The 25,934-nt window shown below is 34.2% G+C and overlaps 2 protein-coding genes across 3 annotated transcripts in view; one reads left to right on the forward strand and one right to left on the reverse strand.

Annotated features, from left to right (window-relative positions):
• The window catches only part of LOC113400623 (RNA-binding protein Musashi homolog Rbp6), a 126,092-nt gene extending 117,077 nt beyond the window's left edge, over positions 1–9,015 (forward strand). For both annotated transcript variants that reach the window (XM_026640258.2, XM_026640259.2), the window contains exon 4: positions 733–9,015. In XM_026640258.2, the coding sequence (XP_026496043.1) occupies positions 733–1,410 (678 nt within the window). In that variant the 3' untranslated portion in view covers positions 1,411–9,015. The remainder of the gene's footprint in view (positions 1–732) is intronic.
• Positions 1–25,934, reverse strand: part of LOC113400627 (cyclin-dependent kinase 9) — an 89,815-nt gene that overhangs the window by 1,489 nt on the left and 62,392 nt on the right. The window lies entirely within an intron of this gene.

Raw genomic sequence — 25,934 nt, forward strand, 5'->3', positions numbered from 1 at the left:
TTGAATTTGCATGCAGCAACACTAACTATTATATTTTATAATAAATAAAAGTACATCACTCATTAGAAATATAGCTAAATTTGCCGGTTGTATTTTATGAAACAGTTTAGATATAAAAAAAAAGTATTCTTAGTATAGCAACACTCGGGTTAACATTGACATATTTCTAAATTAGTAGAAATCTCACAAGGGTGATTGCTCGGTAGGATTTTTAGAAAAATTGTGCTAGCATAGTAACTTGAGTACATATATATCTATATATATATATATATCACGAATTTGGGTTGTCATACGAAAAAATTACCATAATGTATGGTAGAATTATTTTTGTGAATTTTATAAAGAGATTGTAAATCCTGTAATAGTTTTGATAACGTATTTCATATTATATACACGACCACTAGTAAGATATAGATAATAAAAAAACACGCATGAACGTAATTTTTTACCCGTATATTTCCCTGAATTTGAGTCAGAGTTAACAAGTAATGTAGGTTTTGTAGGTATCTGTTAATATTTAGAACCTTTTAACAGTATATTTTTGAGTTTCCCCTTTGTCGATGTCATCAAAAAATGTCGCTATCAATGAATTTATGATGACTAAGGTCCTCTTCGTTTAGTTTCACAGCTACGCTTTAGCTGTATTTTGGATGTGAACGTTTTTTATTGACATCGACAAATTTCCTCGAAAATCTCATGGAGGACATAATATTGAGCTCACGCCGCGCGCAGCGCTCGCGCGGCTTCGGCTTCATCACGTTTCAGGAGGCCTCCTCCGTCGATAAGGTCCTCGCCGTGCCGGTCCACACGCTGGACGGCAAACGCATCGACCCGAAGCACGCGACTCCCAAATCGGCCCCCAAACCCGCAAAAACCAAAAAGATATTCGTCGGGGGCGTCGGCCAGGACACCTCCGCCGACGAGGTCCGCGCCTACTTCTCGCAGTTCGGGCTCGTCGAAGACGCCGTGATGCTGATGGACCAGCAGACGAAGCGCCACCGCGGCTTCGGCTTCGTGACGTTCCACTCGGAGGAAGCCGTCGAGCGCGTGTGCGACATCCACTTCCACACGATCAAGAACAAGAAGGTGGAGTGCAAGCGCGCGCAGCCCAAGGAGGCCGTGGCGGCCGCGCCGCTGGCGCTGGGCAAGCGGCTCGTGCTGCGGCCCGGGCGCGGCCTGGTGTACGCGGGCGGCGTGGGCGGCGTGCCGGCCGTGGGCGCGCACGCCTACCGCTACGCGCCCTACGCGCTGCCGGCCGCCGCGTCCACCGCGCTCGTGGCGCCGCCCGCGCCCGCGCCCGCGCCCGCGCTGCCGCAGTTCGGCGCCGCCTACTCGCTGGCCGGCGTCGACATGTCCTCGTTCCAGGGCGTCGACTGGAGCGCCATGTACGGCGTGCCCATGTACATATAAGCGCTCGCGGCCCTTTCGTTTTCCGAACAGTTCCTACGCTTCATTTCGGATTTGGCGTCGTCTTGCCGCGTCGCGAGGTCCGCGTCCGCGAGCCGCGCGTCCGCCGCCGGCGCGACGCTCGGCCCGACGCGGGACCCGAAGCGAAGAATACGCATTTTTTTTAAAGTTAAATATAAGGCGAAGATCTCAAATAATTTAGTTTGAAATTTGAGGAAAAAGAAACTGATTTTTTTCTTATTATATTTTGTCTTGGATTTTGTAATAGTTTGTAGCATAGGTAGTGCACGATCGTTGGCAATATGATGAATAATAACTATTTATACTTTGTGAGGAGTGTACGCGATGAATCTCATTACAGCTATGTCTCTTGTAACCTCTCGGAGCCGCGCCCGGCGCGTCCGGCGCCGTGTGACGTGCGTCTCGATCCGTGGCGACATCTTCCCTCGTACGTAAACCTCGAATCAGTATTAGATTTTCGTGCCATTGATGAGAATTGTGCCAAAACGACGTACCGAATATCGTACCGCGCCTAATCTGTCGGCGGTTTACGATTACTAAGAAATCTATTTAAACCGGTGACATTTTTAGGCTAAATTATTCAAAAGACATTTCCCGAACGTAGCAAAGACGTCGCTGACGTCACGCAAACGTCAATGTGTCCGTCTGTCACACGCACGTCACGCGGCGCCAGCGGCAGCTCACTCATACATATCTAACTCGTAAAGCAATCATTACATGGCATTGTATGTATGATTTAAGTAGTTATTACACCCTTGATTGCAGTGGATTTTGATGTGTGTTTTGTACATTTCCTTTCTTTTACGAATATGCTTAATCTGTATACTATTTTCTTAGACATATATATGATGACTTCTAGATTGAGCTACGCTGTTGCTCCCTCAATGCGAGTGTTGATTTCTCTTCTCTGAACTAACTTTTTCTATCCTGAACAGCTTAATTGTGGTATCGCTTTTAAAATTACAATTAGAAATCTAATAAAGTTTGTCATGTCTCGGAGCCCTGAATGAATTATTTCGTTGCCTGCAGGTAATTGCCTACTTTACGTTTAGGTAAATCCCCTATACGGTGTACGGTAGTACATTAAATATAAGTTTTTTTTTTGTCATCAAAAATTTAATAATGATTCCTTTATATCTTGTCCCTGATCTATTTTTGTTGCAAATATCGAAATATATGAGTTAATAAACACGAAAATATGAAGGTTTAGTTTATACAGATGTAGATTTCAACACTCACTCATTTTTTTTTTCTATTTATCAGGTTATACGTTAAACTAGAATCGAAAAACAAAGCCTAAAACTGAGAGGCTTCACACAGGTATATATCAAAACCACTGCAATTTGCGGAAGAGCCAACTAATATCTGTCAAGTTCAAGCAATAATAGATCTTATGTAAAAGTTGTGACGGAAGAAAACCGTTTGTCTTGATAGATTAACCATCAAATGCACGTTTTGGGCGTGTACTAAAACACCTTGAATAAATTTTCATTGGTTTCGAAACATTACTCTTAACGATTTTCTAGAAAATCTCATGGAAAAAATTGATGTCGAGGATAAATCGATTTTATGAGTGTAAATTTTTTTATTAAAGCTCTGTACCGAGAAATTGCTGAAATGAAAATGGTTATGCGAAAGCAAAATTAAAAATGATATTTCTGGCAGCTATGACGCGTAAAACGTTCATTTCGATGGTTCCACGGCGCCGTTTATGGGTGATTTTAGAGAGTACGTTAATTAATTAGTTTAGCAGTTATAAGGGAATGCGAACTAACACCCAGAGTGTACCGTGACAATAAGCTAAGTATTAAGCCGCTGTAGTGGCCGCTTGTCTATGCCTGGATATTAATTAAATTTAAAAACTGAACGTTCTATTATATCTATGTGGTTCACTCAATTGTAATTATCTGAAAAGTTTGCCCAACGTCGGGCGCCACTTTTATAAATGCTCTATACAGCCTGTGAATAAAGGCTTTCGGTATTACTAGGTAGGTATATTCTCTTTTGTTTGAAAGTAGGTGCAGGAAAAGTGACCCAGATTGTCGTTGCAGCGGCATTGATGTGCTTTTATCCTAATACGCCGTACTTTGCATCGCGAAGAAAATGTTTTTCTTTGACTATTTAAAAGTGTCCCACATCGGGCGCCAAATTCAACATTTTCTTTTTTTGACATTGTATGCTCAGTGAATTTATTGGCGTACCAGTGAATTAAACAAATATTAATTTTTCAATTAAGAGTTCTTGATTTTAATTATTCAGAACGACAAAATAAAACACGACAAAAACAAGAGTGTGTTGCTTTATAGTATGTAAAACTTTTTTTTTCTTTTGACGGTTCACGTTTACAAAGTACTTAATTTGAAATAACTGTAGGTTAGGAATTTATAAAGCAATACTCGAATCTTAAACACTGTGATTAGAAAAAGTATTATATTAATTATTATATTAAAAGACGATTGATGGTTGTGTTCGTGCAATTCCTAGTTTTTAAGTCTAAATTTTCGGGACTTGGTCCCCGCAGTATTGTATGCACTTCCGAGTACTTAAAAGGTTAACGAAATTGACAAAGGTCATGTCTATAGCTCGTATCCATCAATGGATATAAATTTAGCAGGTAATAATGAAAGCAATAATAATCGTAGTTTTTTTGTTTATCTAGCAATTATTTACACATACACAATACAAGTATATTCAAGTACGAGTTATAGACAAGATAATCGTCAACTAAACTTAGTGACATGTACTTGCCATTGCCAGGCAAAGACAAGCGGCGGAGTAGAGCTATGCATGCGGTAGCTTGGTCGACCACATTCCCTCGCCGGTCGACTCACTTAAAGAAATATTGGCTTGTAGAATGTTTTAGAAGGTTATATCTTAGTTTTTTTTTTTTTAACCAGCGACTACGCTTTTTTCCTTTATTATTATGACAAACAAGGATGACTAGGATGTCCTAAGAGTAAGAATCTCAATTTGTTTTATTATGTTTTTTTTTTTCAAGATTATCATTCTATAAGCCAAAATTTTTCGAATGCTATTTCACATGTATACACATCCCTTATTATTATAGCAGTATTCTTTATATTATAAGTAGGCTAGAACCTTCTGAGATTGCTTGCGATTGCTGCATTTTGAGTGTCTATAAATATTTACCGTCTAAAGTATTGACGATTTATTTTTACAATTGACAATCGTATTTTTTTTTACATTAAATTGATTTTAAGATGACACTCGAAGATGCGGAGACCGCTTCGCCCATTGATAACACCTTTTGTATATTAGCATTTTTCCCCTGAAAATTTCAGTATTAGATGGTTGATATAATATTATTGTGATGTCTTATAATTCACTAGTAACCCCTCCGCAGGCGGCCGCTCCATATCTTGCCAAAGTATTGATAGAAGCGGATCCGTCTCTAGAAATATGTACTTAATTTTTTATATCCATATGTATATTTAACGAAATTTCGACAACTGAACGGTTGTTGAGATTTCATACGCTAACAAATATTTATATTTTTTTCTTTTTTAAAACACTTGTATTAGTTTGGTAACAGGGCTAGTGAGTGAGATGAGAGAGTCGCTCGCTGGCTGTTAGAAGTAGTTTTGTATTTAGTGGTCTTAGTGTTTTGCCCGTACATAACTTGTATGTAATGGAGCACCTAGATACCCAATGTGTCATTACATGAATAATATTAGAAAATGTGTGTTTTATTTCATAGTACCGAGGGAAGGTTTGTGCTGGGTTACTATTTCACGGAATCCTTAGTTTAGTTTGCACGTTGAGTTTACCTTGTGTTTACGTAGAGTTAATTTTTTTAATAAAACGATGTCCCAATTCGGGCGCCAAAACTTCGAATGGAGTGGGGGGAGTATCCGCAAGTCATCGCGATGGTAAGTCGGCTTAGATAGAACTCATCGAGGCATGTGAACTCATCGAATAGTAGCAAAAGCGTCTTTGTGACTAACAAATCTCAATTTCCGATCTCCTAAGGCATGGTTGGCATGGTATATACATACGTAAATGCAAACATATATCTTCCAAATTCACTGTCAATTCTTTCAACGGGCGTTTGCCACACGTTGGTTGTGAAACGTGCTATTACGATATTTTTCTTAAAGCCAAATTGTATATTGGATTTGAGAGAAATATTAGGACCTAGACACGTAGTGTAGACCTTATAGTGACGCTTCGCTTAATAACTACAGTCTTCCTGATTTGCCAAAAATAGGCCAAAGTTTGCATTTTTTGCTCAAATTAACAATTCTCGATGCTAAAAATGATCGCAGCCTTGATGTTTGAATCAGAAACGTATAGATATTGTGATTAAAGTCATTTTGCAAAACAAAATGGCCGTTGGCTGCGATGGATCCCTGGCAGGAAGATCTAAAGTAGATTGTTTTGCCAAGAAAAACCCGCATACGCCAGAGTAGTATAAGGATAAGACAATAATAAAGGGAGACGTTGCCAACTACGACGCTATAATCTAATTTATTGCCATAGACGAAAATTACATTCCTGTCTAGTCATTTTAAATAGGTTTTTTTTTTATAATTCGAACGTTGTTGGTTATTTGGAAAGATATCCACTAAAAGTCTAATCTTGCTCAACTTATCTTGCCTAGTTGTAGTTTGTTCTATTTTATCTACGAAAGCTTCGCAGTAGTCATGTGCCATACACCATACATGCCATAGCACAGCAACGGTAACGTTACGTTAGTGATGTACCACATTGCTTCACGCGATTCCAGGTTTACTGGACCAATGTAAACAGAAGTAAAAATATATTCTTAATTATTAATAAGGTTATAATATATACATGGATTAATATACAACTTTTGGATTGGTATAATATAAAGTATGTTATGAAAAAAAAAATAAAATTATGTTGTGTGTTTTAAATGTACGGCAGATGCTAGAGTAGTTATGTAGTGTAGTGATTTTGAAAATTTACATATATAATATTAAACATAAGTAACTAATCGAAAGCAATAACATTATTATTATATTAATACAGCACGCGCGCGCTGCGGCTATACGACACGTGTATGATAAAATATCTAATTAAAAAAAATTGCACCTCTTTCGAACGCTCAATTCAACATGGCGGACACGGCAGCGCGCGCTATACATGTTAGATTATTATTATACACACAAGCATACAAAATATTACAATATTTTTGTATAATAGGATTGGTGTAATCAGTAGCGAGTTGGTATTTGTATTTTAAAGTTAATAATCGTGATAATTATTCGAACACTTGTTGATAAGTGAAATATGTGATTTAATATGTTTAAAAACGTAGAGCGTGGGATACGCCGCTTGGGGCGTGCGGTCATGTTCTCGTAATAAGACGTGCGCGCACTGTGGTAATACCGAATGAAAACCCCACTATAAGCACCCTTGAATGGGTTTTCTATTTTTTAAGCATATATTGTTACCTACGATGTGCGTTAAATCTCAAACATGGCGGCAAATATAGGCTTGAAATAATGCTATTGTGTGTTTTACATCGCAAAACGATACGACGCGATTTAATTAAAAGAAGTTTTTAGATTGTTGCGATGATGATCAGTTTTAAAACTACTTTGTAACTTAAGTAAACGTGTTCTAAAGGCTAAAGTTAGTATCATAATGTCAAGATGGAGATGTCGTGGTTTATCGCGATAATCGCACTTTAGTTAAGTACCTGTATAGCGCATCGCAACTATCGCAAAACTTAAATTTGTACCCTAACTAGAGGCTGTATTTACATTCCTTTTATGTATATTATTATTTGGTTGATTGCATTTTACGGTAGTACCTATCTAAAACAATAGTTTACCATAGACAACGTAGAAATGGGCTGTTTTTTTATATCCACAAAATGCTAATAGGCAAACATTGTGCAATATATAATCGATTTTTTTTAATTGTATAATCTGATAAGGATGCCCGTAGTTTGGGATGAATTGGGGTCTGTAGATGAGAGTAGAGTTTTCGTTTTTTTTTTATATACATCAAAATTATTTCCAGGCATAGACAATTTTATTTTTTTAGACATCATCCTGAAGCATGTTAATAAAAACGTACAAATATCCTTTATTTGTTACAAGAACACTAATATTATTCCAACTTTCGACAAGTAAACAGTGATATCTACTAAAATGAGACTGTCTATGCGCTTGAAAACACATTTAATATTAGCTTCGTTTGCAGAGTAATTAAGTTAACTGAATGTTATGTAACAGGTATCCGATACAATCCATATATGTAGATCTGTATGTATTTTGGTACTGCGCCTTTTTTGTCTGGAAAGCAGCGTTTGAAAAGACGACGCTATCAAAAAAGACGTAATAGTCTATTATAGACATCCGGGCCGTCTAGAGGCCCTAGCTAGACGCAGTAGAATGCGTTAGCGCCGGCCGCGCGCCTCCTTCAACGCCTTTAAATACCTATGGTTCATCTTCACTTAGTCGAATATTAGAAATAAATGGTAAAAAAACACAGCTGATCTTTCATTTATCGCTTTATCGTACCCTACATTTCGATTAGTTATCAAATATTTTTACGATTCGATGTAGATTAGACAGAGCTTCAGGTCCCATGTTGGGCGCCAGTTTTTTTTTATTTACTTAGTTAGATCTAATGAACCCCAGTTTTGGTAGACATTAGTTTATCAATGGATAGTTTGGATATTTCTACCCTTGGATATAGATGCATGAACGAAGTTAACCGAAGCAGTTTAGCGGTGAAGTGTGCATGAGTCGGGTGTCTTCGAAATCAAGAAAACGCGGCATCTGGAAGACACGAAGAATTCATAACAGAATTTAGGTGTGGGACAATACTGACTTTCTTTCTTACAATATACAATTGGATTTGAAATATTTATCGTGAAAGTTCACAAAATACTCGGATCGATGAATATGGCGCCTTTTTCTCTGCGATTATTATGCTGCGATTAATACGATTTCATAATGGCCCTCGAGTTCATCATGATGTTTTAAAGCTAAATTACCAAGAGACGCTCCCTGTTATCATCACTCAAGGTATATGTACATAGAATCAGTATTGTCTTCCATAAACACTGCTGTTATTTGCTTAGATTTTATTTTTAGTATCCTTTCTAGTAAAGTGCATCCCAGTATATAGTGAAGTAGATAATATAGACGAAAGTTGGTTTTGGGTGCTGGGTTTTTAAAATTTAAAATACGTAGTTGAATGGATTAGACAAGTTTTTCATTTATAACATAATATAAAATGTGATGATATACAAAGTAATTGGAGATGCTTATGAAGAATTTATTTTTCAAATCTCGTAGAAAAACTTAGTGTAGTATAGATTTGAAATAAAAAGCATATCATCCTCGTAAACCTTGAAGACACAAGCGCATTGTGCCTTAATATTAGGTTTTCATTTAATATATTTGTTTCAATGAAAATGCTAGCATCGTTTTAGAACGTAGTATACGGACCAATATTAGTTTGGAAAAAAGACAATATTTTTTGTACGTTTTTTATTTAACCCGTTATATCTTGGTATGATATCGAAGTCTAAGAAACGAACTAGTTCTCATCGGTAGCGTTAGTTGTCTAACAAGTAAACGAAAATTATAGATCTTCTGTAGAAGTACAAAGTATGGAATAAGTGTTTTTGTAAACTTTGTAACGTCTCGTCTTCCTCGACAAATGATAGACTGATAATTAGTCATCTTAATGTTTTCATTTTAATGAAAATCCCGATTCGCTGGGATGCACTAGATTTCGTTTACCACAAACTGTAAGGGCACTTGTTCAGATCATAATTTGTTTTATTGTCTATGGACCATTTTAAATTTTAAACAAATTTTGGTCGGAAAAAGTGCTTTTTCATTAAAGAGATTTATAGTATGTTCTTCCGACGTAGCATAAAATGTGTTCAGTAGAAATATACCCTGTTGGACAATTAATAAAAAGCAGTGCCTCGGTGTGTGACAATACCTTTAAATCACACTAATTTTCAAATGCATTTATATTTCTATACCCAGTACTATTTCCAATTTAGGAATTTTGATTGAATTGTTTCATTTATAAAACCAATGATTTGTGAAATAAAATTAATTTTAAACGCTTGTTATATAGTCTAGTCAAGAAATTATTGTTATTTGAAATTTGTTTGGTAAATTTAGTTTAGTTGGTAATTAATTTACTCTTTGCGCGATTCCTTTACAGTTTTTGACATACATATATATTTTCATTGGATTCGCGTAAATATAAGAACATTTTAGTTAGATTTGAATGTAAATATAATAGAAATAAGATGTTATTTAAATTATTGTGTGTATTTTAATGTACCTTCGTAGGGTTTAGATTTAATCTTTCTCTTATTTCGTCGTGAAAATTTGAAAATAGTGGTTCTATAAGTAGATCTTCAACGAATACTAAATCGTTTGTTAGCGAACCTGACCTTATCATTATTAATTAATGAACGTATATATTATCTGTGAAATGAACTGTCAAAACGTATAGATAATAAATAATCCAATATAACTGTAAATTTAAAACAACGGTTTTTGTAGGTCATTTTCGCTAACAGGCGCCATGTTGGTAACTGAATTGAAATTACAAAAGTGCTCTACGAATTTGTATAACATAAGCTCATTATAATCGAAATTATCGTATTTACATCTTTAGCAGTAGTTTGAATTTGTAATTCATAATTTACCTGGAATGTATAGATTTTTTACGACATAAAAAACATTTTATTATATGGCAACACAGTTCTATACATTTTTTCTATATAAAATTATATAGTTATTTATCTCCAAATAATCTTCATGTTAGTTTATAAATCTTTAATAAAATTATCTTAAAGAAATCGGCGTTTGAATTTTTAAGAAGTTTTAAACTGTGTTGCCGTTAAAAATAATCATGTGATTTGATCATTTAACACAACGATAAACGATAAGTTTGGCCTAATATAATTTTCGTAAAATCAGCACTACGTGTCTAGGTCAATTCATTGTTAAAAAGTTACAGTTTCTTAAATCCTCATTCATGTTTTAAAACGATGGCAGTCGATGCACTTATTACAGAAATGATCATTTCACATGAAAGTTATCTAGTCGAGGGTAGTTTTTTATTGTGAAAAAGATTGGATGTATTGAGAATTAGCTTTGATAACTATTTATCTACGGCGCAGGAAAGCGCGACGCTGCGGCAGACCTATCGGTTTCAAATAAATGGTTTCGATTTCAACTTATGTTTTATTTACCACCTTTATATACCATATTTATATTTTCTTTTTGCTTAATAGAAAAAAAAAACGGCCAAGTGCGAGTAGGTTTCGCGCACGAAGAGTTTCGTTATGTTATCTATAAAAACGGAAAAGTAATTGACTATCCTATGGAAACCTCATGAAATAAATAATAGCAACAGAATACATCATCTGTGAAAATCTAGGAGATTGAAAACACTCGAAATATTACAATGTTTGGCTTGATTTAACTCTATTGCCAACGATTTTAGCTTAAAGCATAAAAAAGTACGTATAAATTAAAAAAATAATGAGAAAAATAGCCATTTTAATATAAAAAACTAACATTTTTATTCCATGAGTTCAGACACCTTGAATTAAAATTATTTATACAATAGTTCTGTGACGCGTAGGTTTTTTTATTCCTAGCAATGGTATTACTCATTACATTTTGGTGGAGCTGGTAGTTGTCTAAAAATATAAATAGACATTTTCCGGCCGGGTATTATTTATTAATTTATTTTGGATTTCTGAATATATGTATAGCTACAATACAATGTCAAGCCTACTAACGGGGTACTTTATCCATAGAAATAAATTTTTGCACAGAATTTTAAAGTACCGTCCAAATACAGTCAAATATTTACGGAAAATACATTGAACCAAATTAAAGATTATAAGAAATTTACAAACAAGACTCGGCGTTAGTTAAATTTAGCTTATGTAACGCTATATGCTAAGCCGAGTCAAGCCAAGCCGAGCCAAGCCTTGGAATTGAATAGCCAACCCATTATTTTCTGAACGTTACTCATTAGTTATGCAAAAGAGGCTGTCGCCCATGGCAACCGATATAACACGGAAAAGAAAAGACGGGGTCGCTACAGTAACAAGACGGTAAAATATAAATGAGTTGAAAAAATATAAAAGATTAATAATAAAAAACATATATAACATAGTTGTTGTTAATGCCTTTCGTTTCACTTAATAAAGAGAGAACAAATTAATCAATAGTTCTATTTTTATTGTATGATATCAATTAGGCTCGAGTGAACGTTGACGCCTGTTCTAATTTACGAGCAACGACACCCAGCGGAGACGATCGAAACGAGCATCCAAAGATCACGCGACAGGAGATTACTCAGTCTCATCGAAATGTTTTTCAAATTTAATAAATGTGACTAGTATTTAATCATTTATTGATAATATTGTAATACGTTGCGTGGTACTAGCCACTGTCATGTAATTTTTTGATACCTACACATTCATTCATTCATTCATTCATTCATTCTTGGGGCAAGATATCTATTTCTATGATAAAATTCCGCAGACATTTTTAACTTTTCCGTTTCATAGATTCAAGTCTTTTGTAAAAAATACATTGGTAAAGAAGGCATATTATTTGATACGAGATTATATTGATGATAAAAAAGCTTGGAGTTAATGCTTGACTTCCAGGCAGGAGACATAACATGCATATATAATTGTATTTAACTAACATGACTGTATTTTTAGAGGTTGAAAAAGAGTAACTACTGAGTTTCTTGCCAGTTCTTCTCGATAGAATCTACAATCCGAACCGGTGCTAGCCTTATTTTAAATAGTTTGTTAAATGACGATTCAAAAGTGCTTGTAAAAGCCTTCTCGAATAAAGTACATTTTGATTTTGATTTACATACATTTACCTTTGCAATAAATGAATAATATTATTCTGGTATATTTAAAACTACACCCATAGATATTATTGCCGTTAGAAAATTTAATCAATCCTTATTTATTTATTTATTACTTACATCGCCAATGCACTACCAACCTTGAGAACTAAGATGTTATGTCCCTTGCTACTGCAGTTATTCTGGCTCACTCACCCTTAACACGATAACATTAAGTATTGCTGCTTGGCGGTAGAGTATGTGACGAGTGGGGTGGTACCTACCCATATTCGGCAAACTCCTAGCTTTATATTTCGAACGATTTAAATAAAAATGAATACTTTTAAAAAAACTTAATTCGTCAACAAAATCTGTCCTAATATGACAAATACGAAAAGGAAAAGAATCGATGATCACTTAGTATATAAGACAATCTTAATTAAATAGTTTTTGGGTGTGATGCTTAATGGTGCCAATGAATAAAGCGCAATCGAAGCCAAAGACTTGGTCATAGTTTTAAATTAGATATAATTATCGTTAAAACTATTGACAAATGAAAAAGTAAAATGAATATTATTCATGAAATTACAAAACAAAATATGAAAGTATTTTATTCTATCCTTATTGACAAACCGATTCCTTCTAAAGATATTGAAATGTCCGTGGTTATCTGTTAGTTAATATTAATAAGAGCTAAATCTGACAGATTTTCTTCTAACGTGCCTTCTCTCAACTAAGTATTTAAACACTTTAAGGGCTCGCAAAATAACTACTCGACTTGGAACAGCATGCCTTTTTTGATTTATATTATAATTATTTATTTAATAAACTCATATATTGTTATTGTATCCGATTTCATAAAAGTGTAATCGATTTCAGAACGTCTTGCATTCACGAGGCCAATCTTTGAAAGTATGTGGTCCGAATCTAGATAATCTATGTTTTTCCCATGGTCAATTATATGTCGCATGTTCACGGGTCGAAAGACCATCTGCGTGATTTGTTCTTGCGCCTGATAATAAATATCTTCACTAAGTGCTTGACTGAAGAGTCCAACCTATGCACCAAAAGAATCATTAAAATACTTGATTTATTTATTATATTCATAAAAAAATTCAACTTAATAAAATGAAAAATCTGCTCATTTATTGCATCTAAGTCGGAAAAAACTTCGCCGGGTCGGCTAGTTAAAAATAAATGATGAAACGGTAAGTTATAAATAAGCAATTATTATAAAATACGAATGAAGCTGATACGCACATCTATACATTTTTTATTTTTATGGTATAGGTGGCCAGCAGCACCAAAGGGTTTGCAGGTGCGTTGCCAGCCTTTGAGAAATGTGTATAATACGACACAACTTGGATGTAGCATCGGCATCGATCACATCCGAATTAAGTGACTTCATAATCATCAATCTTTATTGATTTCATATGCGAAAATGATCTTTACACAAACGTGATAATTTCAAATGTCATATAACCAAATACATTCGCCGAATTGTTCGATTGATTGTTTTTTTTTTTATTTGTCGATGCTACTTTTAAATAGTGTGATGCTGTACACTCTTCTCTTGAAGGTTCTCAAGTCGTATCGGTTCGGAAAAACCGCCAGAAAGCCGGTTCCAGTTTGTTTATACGAGGCTAACAATGCCTTAAAAATCGATGATGCGAAAAAAAAACTAACTATACAAATAAATAGAATTGAAGTGTCTGTTTGTAAAACAATATATTTTATTTTTTGCATGTATAATAATTGTAATTACAAGTGTTACTTCTGTTTGACGTTCTGTTTTATTAGCGAAGTTAGCGTATCAGTGTTGCAAAATGCGATTTTTATAATATATTTGAGAATATGTTGATAAGCAATTTTTAATTAATAACCTAATTAAGGTACATTACAAAATTAACAGGATAAACAAATAAATACGCTTCCCAGGCAAAGCACCAAATAAACAGTTCAAAGCACCGATAGCCGATGGGATCAGCTACCTCGAGGGAAACCAGTTGTTGTCAAGCTGGTCTAAATTGACAAATCATTCAGATGAGACTCGATAGAGTTTACCTTTAAACTATGCCAGAATCTGAAAACGGTTCAATAGTGCCGTGTTCAACACTCAACCACTTCTGATCTATTGACATCTGTCTAGCCTTGTATAAAGACTTGTCATTTGAGTCAATAACACAACCGTGCTATAAGACCGGAACTTGATGAAAAATATTATCTCCCACATATAATTGACGGAACGATTGTTTAAACTTTTCAAGAACTGTAAAACTATGCTGGGTGATGAACTGATGTTTACTCGTGAGATGCTAATAGTTGAGTTGCTAACTTCAGACACGAATTTTATTATACGGTTTACATAATGTATGTAGTTTAAATTGAATTCAATTATCAATCGTTTATGTAATATTTTGTATGTATATTAGGAAAAATAGTAAGTAAGATGTGCATTGATTATATTTTGTATATTGTTTCGTATGAAACCGTTACATTATTAATTTAATATATTTTTTCATATTAGATACATGTAGTTTTTTTGAAAAAATTTGTTCGCAAAAGTTCTTAAATAAGGTCACGGTTTAATTATTTATAATCATAACATAGGCCTAAAATGTTAACACGTCGAGAGCGTACTGTTACTGTTATTTTTCGAAAAACTAAGCGGAATATAACATTATTTTTTTGATTTTTATTTAATACCCATCAAAACATTGATTCAAAATCTTGACTAATGTATGATATTTATTATGGATTCGTAAAAAAAGTAATTTACAATATAGATAAATAGCCGATTTTCGAACTTCAGACACAGTTTATTCACGAAGAAATTAAAAATATACAAAAAAAAAAAGACTTCTTAAGACATCAAAATTTCATGAAAATCTACAAAATCGTATTTAAGAAAACAACAATTGAGAGAATAACAATTAAAGCTCATAAACCATTATATAAATGGAGGCATCGAAACACAATTTCCACATGTAGCATTTCGTATTTACATAAATGTTTCAGCGCAATTAAAACTCATAGTAAATCCCGCAGGTGTCTCGCGTTTTCTAAACAGCGCTGTAATGGAGCGAGTTTTTTTTTTAATATTTTTAAAATGTCGACATGCGGGCTTGAGTTTCCATTGTTTCAGCCAAATATTTGGTAGTGTTGAAATAAATTAACTTTAAATTGCGTTCCTTTTAATCCGTTTACACTAATGAAATATATTATTAAAATAAATTTACTTATACTGCGAGAGCGAATCATAGAAAAATATTTTGACATTAACGTAACAGATAAAAATGTACATTGTAATTTAAAAAAAAACTCTATACTAATAACATAGCCTGCTGGCGTACCGTTAAATAAAATCTTATATATTAAGAGCGTAAGCCAATTCTAGTCCCAGTGATTATGGGACGATGTCTGCACATAAAAAGTCGGCTATTATATTAAGTGAAGCTACCTCCGGTTCGGAATGTGAATTCTACCCAGAATAACCGGCAAGGAACTCAGTAGTTACTCTTTTTCAACATCTAAAAATACAGTCATGTTAGTTAAATACAATTATATATGTATGTTATGTCTCCCGCCTGGAAGTCAACAAGCATTAACTCCACGCTTTTTTATCATCTGTATAATCTTGTATTGAATAATATGCTTTTTTTATTAATGATTTTCTATCAAATTATTTGAATGTATGAAACGGCAAAGTTAAAAATGTCTGCCGAATTTTATTATAGAAGTGGATACGTTGCCCCAAGAAGGATTTATTGACTTTGCGGAGTCGGCAACTTGGCGTTATATGCTTATCCTTGCATCTCGTGTACATACAATGATTATCACTGATTCTATCAAGCTGTTCGATGTTACTGTGAATATACATAAACGAACAGACCATCGCGTTTTATAAAAGGCTAATCATATTCCACGCAAACGAAGTCGCAGACTGGTTAATAATAAGTCATTACATTAGATTAGCAGCCTGTAATTTCCCATGGCTGGGCTAAGGCCTCCTCTCCCTTTGAGGAAAAGGTTTGGAGCATATTCCACCACTCTGCTCCAATGTAACCCACATTGGAATTGGAGTGGAATACACATGTGGCAGAATTTCGTTGAAATTAGACACATGCAGGTTTCCTCACGATGTCTTCCTTCACCGCCGAGCACGAGATGAATTCGTAAAGCACAATTCAGTGGTGCTTGCCTGGGTTTGAACCCGAAATCATCGGTTAAGATGCACGCGTTCTAATCACTGAGCCATCTCGGCTCTTACTTAATAATAAGCCAAACGTGCTCGATTTTCGTTTCATTAGTATCACCAAACTTTCCACTCGCATTTGAGGTGTTCGAAATGAAACATTCCACAGAGACATTACATTTTAAAATCCACAATGGAAACGTTTACACGCATGGAACGAATACTTCTTATTTTGCGAGCCGCCGCGGACTAAACGACGCGATTTGAATCATGCACACGTACGGTACCCGACGGAATGTCCTTTGATTTTTTTACAGAGCAATTAAAAATCCGTAATATTATTCCGCTCTCAAACGATTTACGAGGAAATAAAGGCATTTCGGAAACTTTTCGTTTCAACTCGACATTTTTAATCTGCGGTATAACGCAAATTCGTGACACTCGAAATTAATATCTCGTTTTGAATTATGATTGGATCGCAATTTGAAAAAAAAACATAAAGGTACTTTAAATACATTGCATTATATTCTTAGGGAATATAACACAAACACATACTTTCCTTAGAGTTGTGAATTTATACAATGTGTCTGTGACGTCAACGCATTGATACCACCGGACATATTTTTTCATTTATTTATTTAAAAGGTACATCAACATCACACATATTCAGCACTTATAAATAACAGATAAAACAAGAGAAAAAAATTAGGACCTGATACGAGTGACAATTACAGATATACACAACATTCACACAAAGAAAGAAAAAAAAAAAAAAAACTTATTGTCTACCTGTTGAATTTAAGTAATGATTAAAAAAAATATATATTAAAGATAAATCATAAGACCTAATATTCATTTCATCAACTCACAACACCCCGTAACACTATCGGAGAAATCGTTACGTGAATACTACCGGGTCAGTAACTTACGGCCGAAATTGGTCAAACGTTGACGCTCCAACTATTCGTTTACAGATTATAGGCCTAAAGTAATGCCGGCTGCAGTAATGCAGTTTGGTGGTAGGGCTTTGTGCAAGACCGTCTGGGTAGGTACCACCCACTCATCACATATTCTACCTCCAAACAGCAGTACTCAGTATCGTTGTGTTCCGGTTTGAAGGGCGAGTGAGCCAGTGCAACTACAGGTACAAGGGACGTAACAACTTATTTCCCAAGGTTGGTGGCGCATTGGTGGTTTAAGGAATGGTTAATATTTCTTACACCGCCATTGTCTAAGGGCGTCTGACCACTTACGATCAGGTGGCCCATTTGCTCGTCCGCATACCGATATCATAAAAAAAAGTCAAAGGGGACTGTGCGGGGAGCGGGTGGAGGGGTACGTCCAGCGCTCGCATTTTGTTCAAATATTTCATTTTTATGTTATTCATCCTTTTCATTTTTCGATAATTTTATCAGCCTTATATGAACGAGTGTTAATAGTCATTTCATTTAGTGTGATAACGTCCGCTCCACTCCGTACAACAGCGCTGTTCTGTGAAAACTACGAAATGTCGTATCTCACGTATCAGGTAAAGGGTATTTTGAGGACTGTATAAACTTTGCAACCTTATACTCTATGTCGTGTATCACAAACAGAAAATGTGACCGATTCATATGAAATGAAATCAAAACAAACTTTATTCAAGTACATATTTAATATTTTTGAATACAGATTCAAACATAGCATATAATTCAAGTAGGCTCAGCGTAGGCTGTTGAATGTAAAGCTACCGACGGTTCGGAAAGAAGATTCTACCCAGAATAACCGGCAAGAAACTCAGTAGTCACCCCTTTCTACCATTTTAATTACAGGAGAAGGTATGTCAATAAAGTACAGTTAAATTTTATACCTTAACTCGGAATCAAAAAATACCACGTCCACGCTTTTTTTATGTTTAATATAATCTTGTATTGAGTAATATGCCTTATTTATCACTGCTTTTTTATAGGCTTTAAATTTTTTAATAGGTCAAAACCGGACCGTAAGTTTAAACCCTGGGCTAACACTACTTAGGGGCCCACCTAAGACATATCTAAACGTAGACTTGAATTAAATTAATTGAATGAGTTTGATTAATTGCCAGACTCGCAGCGCTGCAAACCATACGATCTGTTTAATTTAATAAAGTTATGGATTATTTCGCGTTATCGTCTATTTTTGACTTTGACTTGACTTAGCTGGGGCCCCCTTGAATCTACGGGGCCCTGGGCTGAAGCACAAAAAGCCATATGGTAGATCCGGCCCTGGGTCAAGTTAAAAGTAATGGAGGAATCTTATAATAGAAACGAATACCCTGCCCCTGGAAGGATGTACTGACTTTGCGAAGTCGGAAACTATTGTGTTATTAGGTTAGCTTTCGACCTCGTGTCTATACAATGATTGTCACCGTTTCTTTCAAAAAGATCTATATTATTGTGAATCCATCATCATCATCTCATCTCTCAGCCGAAGGACGTCCACTGCTGGACATAGGCCTTCGCCAAAGATCGCCACAACGACCAGTCTTGTGCAGCCTGCAACCAGCGGCTTCCCGCGACCTTCATCAGGTCAGATTTTACCTGAAAATGATTCTTTACAGAGTTAAACACTGCGCGCTTTCTGCCCTTTGTCTCGATAACGATTAAAGGTATAAAAAAAAATCTAAAACAAAAGTTGTGGATAATTTTCACAATATAGATAATAAATACAAACAGCGTAAACCTCACGGGAAACGAGATATTTGCAAAAAATGTGTTAAAAAAAACGTATTTTGTGACTCTTGACCTTAGTTACGGTCAGTCGCGTACACCCTACCATACGTAAGTTTTGAGACAAGTTTTAGGGCGTCAATATAAGTTTGTACAACTTTATGCTGGGTATCTCGAATTCCGAAATACTTACTTAATTTTGACTAAAATGGACTAATAAATATTTTTAAATTTTCGTATTTTTTTTTACATAAAATCTTTCCACCAAAGTATTGCAACGGTCGCTTAACATAAATAACTCGTGTAACATGTAGCCATCGAAAAGAAATAATATAAATTGAGATGACAAAAACAATCCCCTACATTCCACAACAACGGCACGCGCTATTTGTTTTCTGACGTTGACAGTTGCGCAATTTTTCCCGCCGAATGCCCAGTGCTACCAACCGTATAATGTCACGTCACAAACAAGATATATTTTTTTTAAATTGACTTGTATATCAAATTTTATTGTTTAATCTATACTAATATTATATTGCGAAAAAAAAAATCTATACAAATAGTTTAATACGAAAATAATTCTGTTAAGCTCTCAACCAAACCACTGAAGCGAATTTGATGGAGTTTGGCTAGAAGCAAGTTTGGACCCCAAAGATGTTTTTGCACCTGATACCTAAGTTTTTATAACATACATTTTATGCGTTGCTGGCAAAACGTTCGTTAAGAGAATATTTTAAAAATTTAATAAACTAAAATCATGTCTTAAATCAAAAAGTCGTGATGTCATATTGACGTCAAATTACTTTATATTCGTATCGCTTCCTATTCAAAAACGTTAAATGATATTTTAAATATTAGTAGGCCGCACTCATAACATATAATTCAGTTACTAAAATGTATTTATACCAATATTATAAATACGAAAGGAACTCTCTGTTACCTCTTCAAGCTTAAATCGCTGAACAGATTCAGATAAAATTTGGCGTAGAGATAGTTTGAGTCTCGAGAAAGGACAAAGGCTACTTTTTTAATTCACCCTTCGAGGGTTGGATGACGTTTTGTGTGCTATAGTGGTCACCACTGCCCATATACATATGTATAGCAGCGCCGTAAGAAATTCTAACCAATCATTACATCGCCAATGTGCCACCAACCATGGGAACTTAGAGGTTAAGTCTTAATGCTGTAGTTACACTGGCTGACTAACCTTTCAAACTGGAACACAACAATACTAAGTACTGCTTGACGGAAGAATATACAGGGTTATTGGTAATTCGACGTATTCCCGTTAGGAGGTGATAGGGGTGATTTTTTGCGATAATTTTAATCCCCATATGCATGATACAAAAGTGAACCATTTTTGAATTATCACGTTTTTTAGATTTTTTCAAAAAAGTCAAAAATGCAACTTGAATTTTTTTTTTTTACACAAAAGTGCCTTAAATAGTGCTTTAATAAAATATTATGTTAATGTATGACCTCTTTGGTGTGTATTTCAGCCCTTAAGGTAGAATATTCAGAAATGCTTAAATACGTATCAACTCATTTATAATCAGTAGCCCATAAATAAAGTTTCATACTTCTAACTTCAAAAATGACGGACTTCTAGACTAACCTATATAAGAAATGTCAACCCCTATTAAACCCCTTAGAGGTAGTAGGTACACACTTATAACAAATATTCAGTTATATTTGACTTTTTTTTTAATGTAACTTTTAAATAAAACAAAGATAAGAATTGACTTCTTGCTCATTGGTATTAATGTCAGTCTTTTTCGTTCATTCATTCACACATTCAAAGGGGATGAGCATGATTATTAGTTATTTATTATTGTTATAATATAATTCAAAATCAAAATCTACTTTTTTTAAGTAGAATTTAACAAGCACTTTTCAATCGACATTTTACAGAACTGTATTAAACGTAAAAGTACCGGTTAGGAATATATATTCTACCAGTACCTATTCTAACATCATCCAGTAAAGAACTATAAAGAAACTCAGTAGGTAGTTACTCTTTTCCATCATTTCAAATGCAAAGTTATGTCAGTTAAATACAATTATATAAAATATATCCTGTCTGAAAATCAACAAGTATTAGCTCCACGTGTTTTTCTTGTATTGAATATGCCTTATTTGAATCAATAAAGGTGTTTAATGGGTACATACCAACTTAAAAGTATGCCTTGGCCTCAGTCGCTGATACTTGTAGTATGTTTAAAAGACAAAATTTCGTGTGTATAAAAGTTATTGTTGTAACCTAAGTCTATATACTTATACAATCAGCTTTCTGCCAGTGAAACTCCCGTCAAAATCGGTCCAGTTCCATAGATTAGCTGGAAATTTAGATACTATAAAGATATGATTGAATTTCAATAAAATTATAAGGTTTATTCTAAAACACATTATTTATCAAATCGATGTACTAGTTATTGTGTGATTAAAGAACTGACAATTTACTTTTTTTATTAGTATCTTAAGACCTCACCGATGAGTGTCTTCGAAGACAAAACTTCGATTAATCAAATGATAATTTTGAACAATTTTTAAATTTAATAATTTATATAAAAATGATGTTAACTATATATATATTTAATTTCTAAAGCATTTAAACAGTATTGAATATAAAAATACAGATTGAATAAACGGAAAAAACAAAAGAGACCGAATCTATTTTAGTAATTAAAAAAAAAAAATAGCAAAGGTCGTGAATTCTTTCAGCTGAATTTAAGGCCGTACCTACACAAATACCGCCCACCAATGCATAAATTGCAAAGGTGACTGCTTAAAACTTCACTAAATTTAAAAGTAACTCATGGAATAAGAAAGAAATATAAATACAAATCAAGACACATCGATATACTCAATAATATAACATAAAAAATATAAAAAAATCGGTCTTTTGCTCAATATTATTAATATCTAACCTGCTTGTCAAATTATTTATCCTGCATGAATTTCAACGACAGAATTGTGGTTCTGTATTATGAGCAGTTTATCTTGTTTAAGTTGTAGCTTTAATTAGTTAACGTGATGAATAGCGAGACGGACTGACAGCACACCTGGTTGCTGTTATCAATTATGTAGCATTAAGGTGGAAAGAAATAAAACGAGACAACAAAATAACGAAGTTTATTATAATCTTAAGAGGCCCGCAGAGGTCTAGGAAGAATAAATAAATTCCTGACACATTGAACTACTATTTCAGTTCGGATATTGTTTTACTAGAATCCAATGTGATTTTATTTTATATAAATAAACTTTTAATCGAATTAAATGAAAGTTTAAGATTTTTATACGTACCTATTCGTTACGATTCAAAACCAAAATTATTAACATTTTTTTTTCATCAGAAACCTAGATAATACCGTTAAATATTAGACTATACTTGTCTGTCGGTCTGTCACAAACCAGCTCAACCACTTAATCCTAAAACCGAAACCGTAGTGGATGAGTAGTTTTGTAATATAATAAGTATCCATTTATTTTTAACATAAAATAATAAATGAATTCAATATATTCTTGTTTTAAATTATTTCAAATATAACTGCGTATTCGTATTGAAAACATTTTCGAAACAGAATCGCGATTTTATTTTAATCTGTGGATTGAACTATGACATTGGCGCGAAATGAACGCTGTGAACTCGCCATAGCTAATGGCGTGGAAACTGATAAGGTTATAGAAGATAATTTATGTTCTGCGGAAATATTAGTGTTAGATATTTGCTTTCCAAAATATCATTTGTTTTGTTATATACGCTTTAGTAGAATAACACGCAAAATGTTAATTACGTAAGTAATTAATAGAAATATACTTAATTAGTACTAAACAGAGTTATATTTACATAGTATAAAACAAAGTCGCTTACCGCTGTCGGTCCCTGTGTATGCTTAGATCTTTAAAATTACACAACGGATTTTGATGCGGTTTGTTTTTAATAGATACATTGATTCAAGAGGAAGGTTTATATGTATAATACATGCACAATATAGTTGAGAAATATATATATTGTTAGAGGTTTCTAAATTAACGTAATTCTTTGCGCTTACATTGCAAATGTATAATCAACAAATCAACCCTACGAGATACATCAAAATAATGTACTACAGTATTGTATACTTTAAAAATGTCTTCAAAAAAGTCCGCAATAGTATATGTCTATCTCTTAGGGATAACCTACAGTAACTATTTTTTATCCTTCACTATTTACGAGAAATAATGGCTTATTTACGAAGCGATATTAAGTAATAAAGAATTTATCCTTATCCAATTAATAATAATAAATAATAAATATTGGACAACATCACATACATTACTCTGACCCCAATGTAAGTAGCTAAAGCACTTGTGTTATGGAAAGTCAGAAGTAACGACGGTACCACAAACACCCAGACCCGAGACAACATAGAAAACTAATGAACTTTTTCTACATCGACTCGGCCGGGAATCGAACCCGAGACCTCGGAGTGGCGTACCCATGAAAACCGGTGTACACACTACTCGACCACGGAGGTCGTCGTAATTAAGTACCTTAAATACATTGTGCAATTTAATATAGATCAATATGGCCGTTTACATTATATAGTTTAAATGTATATTTTCGAAATATTACAGATTTTAAACGCAGAGACCTAGCGGTTTGTATTGTCTAACGACTGAAAAACTCTGAACGTTGTAAAACATTCTGTAGTATATTTAGTATAACCATTGCAATCGTGCGAAGCCGGAGCGAGTCGCTAGTAATTTATACGAATGAAATATGTACTTACTGTATTGAGTTTTTTGCGTCTGTTCGTTTATTCATAAAATCTAAACCTAGCGAGTAGCTTCGTAAAACGAACATTCTCGAACGTTCGCGAATCGGTCGCCGCCATCGAGCTTCATACAATTTTTGCCTGTTGATGCGACGTTCAGAGCGTTCTACCTTATTGACAGACAATACTTAATCGATATTAACAAACCGCGCTTATCAACGCGACTTTTAGTCTTTGATAATTTATTATTAGATTCCTTTTGTTGTTATTTTAAAAAATAGGTATTAGTTATTTTAACTCTGTCTGTCTGACTCGCTTTCACGCCAAAACTACTGGACCGATTTAAATGAAATTTGGTACAAAATAGTCTAGAGCCTGAGAAAGCACATAGGCTACTTTTTATTTGGAAAATAGTGTTGTAAAGGGTTGAAAAGGGGGATGAAAGGTTGTAAGTTGTTGAAAGTATTGTCATTTTTAGAACTAGAAGCATAAAACTTATATTTTAGTCTGTACGCTTATAAACTAACATATCATGACACCCACTAAGGAGCGAATTTTGGAAATTCTACCCCTAAAGGGGTGAAATAGGGGTTGAACGTTAGTATGGAAGTTCGTAATTTTTTAAGTTAGGGTCATGAAACTTTATTTTTGGGATACTGATTAAAAAGGAGTAGATACTCATTTAAGCGTTTCTTGATATTTTACGCCTAAAGGGAGAAATAGGGGTTGACATTTTGTACACAGTCTGGAAGTCCGTCATTTTTAAGTTAGAAGCATGGTATTTTATTTCTGGGCTACCGATTAAAAATGAATAGATACGTATTTAAGCGTTTCTTGATATTACCTCTGAGGGGGTGAAATAAGGGATGAAATATGAAACATTATTTTTGGGATACTAATTAAAAATGATTAAATACGTATTTAAGTGTTATTAGATATACCTATGTCATCTATATTGATGTCTTTATCCCAAAAAATCCCTCTAAAAACATTAAACCACCCTTTGAAATCTAAAGACCATTAAGTAAATAATTATCCGCTGTTTGTCCGCTGCCATTAGTACCGCCATTTCGCGGTGCGACAAAATGGCCGCGGGAAATGGACTGTGCACTGATAACTGGCGGGTGAGGACATCGTGATGGGATAAGATCCAATTTAATGTTTATTATTTATTACTTGGATTGTTCAACGATCACGTTGCCAACTGATTTCGCTTATAGCCAGAACAACAGGTTTAAGAAGATTCTAGAATTCTACTATAAGATAAAATGCATGGTTGGATTTAGAAGTCGGGAAGCTTTGAGGAGCAAATGAGTATAGGCCTTAATTATCTTTTAAACTAATTGAACTTTTTATTCTTTTGGGGTCTTACAGTGAGTTATTTTATGGAATAATTATATTATTTTAAAAAACATAATTATGTACATACACATATTTCGACCGTTAGTAGTTCTACGTTTAATACAATTATGTAAATTTATTTAAAATTGTTTTCATGAGCGTAGGTACTTGAATAAAGAATATTTTTTATTTTTATTTTTATTAAATGAGCGGTCTGTATTATTTAATTTATAGAAATTATAACTTCCTTTAGAGGTTTTAAATTAACCCCATAAAATAACGAAAAGTGCTTATGAGAACCAACTTCAATCAAGTATATTTTGAGTATAATTGATAAAAAAAATTCACGATAGGCGGCCTTATGGTATTATCAAATGGCCAACGGGTAGGAAAGAGAACAAAACCTTAGATACTTCTAGAAAAAGAGAATGAGAAAAGAGATACGTCCACTTTCAGTTACGAAAGTTGACAAGCTGAAGAAACCTATCACGTCGATTTATCTAACTGTAAGCATTCAAACTTAAACAAAAAAAGTTAGTAGCTTAATTATTTTAATTTTTGACCTCGTTTGGCTTTTTAATCCGCTCCGCTCATGATCGTATCGTCACCCTACCACGCGTCGTGTGACGAGCGATTCACTGGTTTTCTATTAAACTTATCAGCTGG

Source organism: Vanessa tameamea, chromosome 29, assembly GCF_037043105.1.
Source record: "Vanessa tameamea isolate UH-Manoa-2023 chromosome 29, ilVanTame1 primary haplotype, whole genome shotgun sequence".
Classification (NCBI taxonomy): Eukaryota; Metazoa; Arthropoda; class Insecta; order Lepidoptera; family Nymphalidae; genus Vanessa; species Vanessa tameamea.